A 6,000-nucleotide genomic window follows, 5' to 3' on the forward strand; every position below is an offset into this window, starting at 1 on the left:
TAGTCTTTTAGATACACTAAAAATTGAAAGGTTTTTTTTTCAACTACAAAAGTAAACCTTGTAGGATAGGCAAGGCAGGTTGTGTGACGTGTGTGAGTTCCGGCACCTTTTTTTTTTTTTCAAAAAAAGCACTGGGAACAGCTAACTTGGCATCTGACCACTGTCCCAAGTTGGGTTCTGGGTGACGTGGAATAGGCTCATGGCTTTCATGAAAGCCATGAACTCCAAAGCCACCTCAGATGACATGCCTATGGAAAGTGGATTAAAGTCCCCCAGCATTGTAAATGTGGAGAACTCCAGTGCCAACTCAGAAATGAAGTCAAGATTAGTCAGGGAAATTGTTATACAGCAGGGAGCAACAACAGCAGCAGCAAGAATCCTAACTGATTCCTTGAGTCCAGTTTAATTAACAGGGTCTCACAATCAGTGTCTTTGAAAGTCATAAAAGATTCCCTGATGACAATGACTATGCCTCCACTGCTGCCCTGGAGTCCCAGCTGATGCCACATTCAAACCAACCCTAGAATATGCAAATCTGTCAAATACTCTAATCAATTAGATCAGAGCAACAGATTAATGTTTAAAAGCCTAATTATTTCAAGTAAAGATTATATCTAATTAATTAGGCAGTATGTTTGATGTTTTAAAGTAATTAAAAATGCAGCAGATGGCAAGCATTATCTTTAATAAGTGCATCATTTATTTTGTCTCAAATAAATGTGATGTTTACAGGTTTATGCAGTGACTAAAAAATAATTGTCTTGCTTCAAAACTCATTATTGCATCCAGCTTTTCCTCAGCCTAGTGCAGTGGTGGCGAACCTATGGCATGGGTGCCAGAGACAGCATTCGGAGCCCTCTCTGTTGGCACAAATGCCGTTGCCTCGCCTCCTCCCGTGACCCCCTCTTTTTCAGCAGCCCCCCTGAAGGAGAGTTGCCCACGTGCAGCGCAGCCAAGGACATGGCAGCCAGGCAGCGTAGACAAGACTCTGTCCTCACACCCCATTGTGCACAGTTGATGCTGCAGGGTGCGGGAAGAGGGTGTGACCGCCATAGTGCTGTTGGGTTGCCTGGGCGATCTGCGGTGGGCCCTGGAGGCGGTGAGTGGCCCTGCAGGCAGGGGGGGCGGTGGATGGGGGGATGGAGCAGGGGCGGGGCAGGGGGTGGAGCGGGGGCAGGGGCAGTTTTTGGGCACTCGGTCTCTAAAAGGTTCACCATCACTGGCCTAGTGCCTTGCTACAGTCTAAGATTCCCAACCAAGAAGCTTTTCTGCAATGTTTCAGGTAATTCTAAGAGCTCAGATCCCTGAATACATCTGAAAGTGTCATGCCTGAATTCACGTTTAAACCTGTTTAATTGTTTAAAACTCATTTAGCTGAGAAAGATTTTTCTAATAGGTTGGTAGCGGTAATAGGTGATTGTGTGAAGGCTGCAGCTGATTCTGACCGATTCTGTTAGTTATGTGAGTTCCCTGTTTCAGCCCTATATCTTCCAAAGTAAAAGACACACACTCCTAATATTGCCTGGTTAATCTATGCCCTTTATCAGTTTTACATCTACATAGGCATTGGATCCTACCTTTACTTTGCCCTGTTCAGCCTCATAATGATGTGATTCTCAGGCTTTACTGAGATTCCAAGGACATGACTGATCACTTTGCGGAGCATACAAAGCATTTTTTGACTTCTGAGTTTGCTTACCAGAGTGAAACAGCCTCCTCCCCCAACAAATGTCACACCTGCATCTCCAGACCACATTCCTTCTATGCACAAAGGCTCAGCTTCTTTCCCCAGCAGAATTTTTTTCATGCTATTTTATGCACAGGCTAGAGTTCAGAGTTTTGAGGTTTCTTCTAATTCCAGAGAATTGAGTGATCTTTGTGTACACACTGAACATGAAAGAGTCACTGAATCAGAGGGGGCTTCCTGGCAGTGCAATGGCCTAATTTGAGCTGCTTTATCCTATAAAGATAATATTAGCAAAATGGTAACATGTAAGACATTGGTGTTCACTGAATAACACCTTGCCTTTTGCCCCATACAAATATTGTTGTTATTGTTAATGGGTCTTCATTGTTCGATTAAATGTACAACAAATTTATACCATGGTATTCTTGAATTATCACATCTTTAACTAAAACAGCCGTATATGAGACAGTACCAAAAGCAAATTCAAACTAATAACATTGTAAATTGTACTGCAGTGGCTATCTGACATTTAAATGGTATTAAAGCTAAGTAGATGACTTTAGATTGACATAGGGAATCTTTGGCTTTATTTTTTCATCCCTACTTAGCCAGCATTTTATATACAGTAGATTTTACTAACCACTTCCTGAAATTGCACAAAACAGAGACAAGCTGGCAGCTGCTCCAACAGGCTTAGAGAGCTAACAACAGAGAATCTTATCTGGTGCTGCTAGATGAAAAATGTTGTACTTACTTTGCGGTTGGACCTTCAAGTGTCTCCCTGCCTGCAAGACACTCTTTCTTACATGGAGGTTGACTGTACTGTATATAGTAAAATTTCAGTTAAATGAACCATTTGTGGAGAAAGGTTTCTATTATATATGAATGTCCATGGCAATCAAATTTACATTATTTGTATAATTATGTAATTGATATTTGACATCATTTGTACCAGTTTTCCAGATGATGCAGATTGACACAAATGACACAACGGTCATTGATATAGTATCAGTGGTATCACTAGCTCCTTGGTGTCAGACCCTATAGCCAGATAGCAGACCATGTGGCCTTAAATGCCAGGTTGGTTTGTAATAAGCCATTCTTCATCTGCAATTTAATTGTGCATGAGAGGGCTAACTTGGAATATATTACTGAACTGGCTGGGTCCCAAAGGGAGAAGGCTTCCTCTCAGAGAAGTGCCTGGCGATGTTTCGAGTATGGCATCAGCCAAGAACCTAGGCAGGGATGCTGGTATGGCAATTGTCATCTGAGAATCACTTACAGCTTTCAGGAGTGCTGTTCCACAAGTCACTGGATGTGACATCTTATTCATTAAGTTGGGCCCTAGGGATCAGTTAGGACTGTTGCACCAGGTTCACTGCTGCATAGCAACCTCCCTGCCTGTTCCTTGCTTCCATCTTCAAGTTGCCAGTGGAGTTCCCTAGACCTGTGATCTTGGGGGACTTCCCAATTTGCCTTCCCTGAAAGTGGGATCTGAGATGGCTCAGGACTTATCCCAGGTCATCCAGAGTTCAACAGGGTATCTGTAAACTGTAGCTGGTACAAAACAAATGTCACACCTCTGCTTTGTGAGCTGTGTTGGTTACCAGTTTTTTACAGGTCCAAGGTGCTGGTGTTGATCTTAAAAACCCTTCATGGCATGGAACCAGATTATTTGAGGGGCCATCTGTTCCAATTTCAACTGCCCATCCTATCAGATCCAGCAGAGAGGGCATATTGTGGGTTCTATTGCCTAGGGAGCTACATTTGGGCCCTAGATGATGGGCCTTTTCTGCTGTGGACCTTGCACTATGAAATTTTCTCTCCCCTGAGGTGAAGTTTACCTTGTCACTGTTGAGCTTCCAGAGGTTCTCAAGACTTGGTTATGCTAGCAGGCCTGGGGACCCTAGGGGACAGGTGAACTAGTGAGATGATTCCGCTATTTTTAAAACCCCTTTGTCTATTATTCTTTGTTTTAGCTTGGTTTTCATGCTTTTTAATCTATTTATTAACTGTTTTTAGTTCTGTTGTATATCTCCCAAAGTTGCTTATTTGTGAAATATTTGTTTGTGAGCTATATAAATTGGTTTAACAAATAAATAAATAAATAAATAAATAATAAGGCAATTTATGTAATTTAATTTGAATGACATTTAATATATCAGCTGCCTGCATTACTTTGAACACAATAAACTTTGCCTGTTGTTTGGAAATGAAGTTGTTTGTATCCATTGTAGCAGAAGTCCACATAGTGAAGGTCCAAAGAACCAAGGTTTGACTCCATTTGTATATGGCCTCCAAAAAAATGTTCTTCAAAGGCTTGAGGTTCTTAGGTAGTGGAGAAAGATTGTTTCTGCCCTGCTTCATGTAGGAAGTTCCATAGTAAGGAAAGTATGAAGAACAGAAAACTTCATTTTTGTTGAAAGAATTCAATTATGGTAGTCAGATAATTGAGACATGAGAAAAATCTATCTAACATGACCCAGACTATGAACCCTGGAAAATAACATAGTATAGACTGTACCACTCAACTTCTATAGACCTGAACACTACTTTACGTATATCAGCAACTCTCTGCCTGGCTGAAGACTTAAGTGAGGGAGTAAGACAGCATTTCAGTCTTTTCTCTGCGATGCCGTTTCTGCACATGTAAGGAGTGTTTTCAAGGGAAAAGATAGCATTTGGAAGACTTTATTTTTACAATGGCATAAAACAGATTATAATTTACTTCATTAGTGTGTCTTCCACTGAGGATTTACAATGTGATTTTTTTTCTGAATGAGAGATTTTAATTCCTTTACATAAAAATCATATTTGTGATATTAGTAGAATGCCATAATATAACTCATACTTCTTTCTCTGTTTTTGAAATTGCTTTTGCTATAAATTTGGTTAATAACAACAATGTGTATCAAGGGGATGGAACTATATAGAACAGTAACAAATAAAATAGTGTGTCAGGACAAATTATCTCTGGCCATAAAGTGTTAGCTTCTACATGGATTGTATGGTTTGCCTCTTGATTTCATGGATCTGCTTCTAGTTCACCCCAGCAAATGCTGCTTTGATGGAAGAGTCTCACCTGTCCTCAGAAATGCTGTTTGTCTTTGAGCACCTTCAAAATATACTTTTCTACCTCTTTAAATCATGGGAGGAAATGCAAAGTTTGAGTGCATTTGAAGGTGAGACTGGCCCAAATGAACTTCACCTTGTTTGTTTAGATCACTGTGGCTGCTGCAGTTTTCTCAGCTGTTCCTCCTTCCTTTGGCCCATCTCCGGTAAGAGAACAGGGTATGGTTTGTTCTGCCTGCCTTCTTAGATCCTTGGGCGATGGCTTTCCAGCCCTATTATGCAGTGAGCAAGCAGAGAGTGTGGTTAGAGGAATATCTGAAGGCGGAAGCAGATCTCTGACTATTTATGGGTACACTTTTTCTTTTGGTTTAAAAGTTTGGAGAATGGCATACTTGTATGGCAGGAGGAACAGATATTTAATTTCAAGATATGGTTTCTGTAACATGCACTGAGACTTATATTGCGGTGTATTTTCTGGATTTTTATGTAATTTCTGCTGTCTTTTTGGTGGAAGGTCAAGTAAGGCAAGGGAGTTTGTTTTATTCCCAGTCTCTTTTCACTGAGTCTGTTTAATTTTTTTTTACTATATCAACTTTTTTTTCCTGCCTAGGTAAACAACAATGGAATCATCTCCTTCTTGAAAGAGGTATCTCAGTTCACCCCCGTGGCTTTCCCTATTTCCAATGACCGACGTGTTGTTGCCGCATTCTGGGCTGATGTCGATAACCGGCGTTCAGGACAAGTGTATTACCGGGAAACCACAGACCGTGCTGTTTTGGAGAGAGCCACTAAGGATATTGCACAGTATTTCCCAGAATTCCCAGAGTTCTCAGCCCAATGGGTATTCATAGCAACTTGGAACAAGGTTACCTTCTTTGGAGGAAACTTGTTTTCTCCAGTAAGTATCAGAACCAGAATATTGACTGATGGGTAATAAGAATAAAAGAGTTTCCTTTTTTGCCCTATTGTGATTAAGCTTGGGCAGAACAGAAATTGTAGTAAATTGTTGACTTATCAGCAGAGTAATCTTCAAGGAAAGAAACAACTTAGAACTAAGGAGAAACTTCCTGACAGTTAGAACAATTAACCAGTGGAACAACCTGCCTCCAGAAGTGGTGAATGCTCCAACACTGGAAGTTTTTAAGAAGAGACTGGACAGCCATTTGTCTGAAATGGTGTAGGGTTCCTGCCTGAGCAGGGGGTTGGACTCGATGACCTCCAAGGTCCCTTCCAACTTTATT

At 41.0% G+C, this 6,000-nt stretch overlaps 1 protein-coding gene across 1 annotated transcript in view; it reads left to right on the plus strand.

Annotated features, from left to right (window-relative positions):
- Nucleotides 1-6,000, plus strand: part of SNED1 (sushi, nidogen and EGF like domains 1) — a 68,949-nt gene that overhangs the window by 26,539 nt on the left and 36,410 nt on the right. The window contains exon 2 of the mRNA XM_029284280.1: nt 5,370-5,657. Within this exon, the coding sequence (XP_029140113.1) occupies nt 5,370-5,657 (288 nt within the window). The remainder of the gene's footprint in view (nt 1-5,369; nt 5,658-6,000) is intronic.

This window comes from Protobothrops mucrosquamatus, unplaced genomic scaffold, assembly GCF_001527695.2.
Source record: "Protobothrops mucrosquamatus isolate PMUCROS unplaced genomic scaffold, P.Mucros_1.0 scaffold488, whole genome shotgun sequence".
In the NCBI taxonomy this organism is placed as follows: domain Eukaryota; kingdom Metazoa; phylum Chordata; class Lepidosauria; order Squamata; family Viperidae; genus Protobothrops; species Protobothrops mucrosquamatus.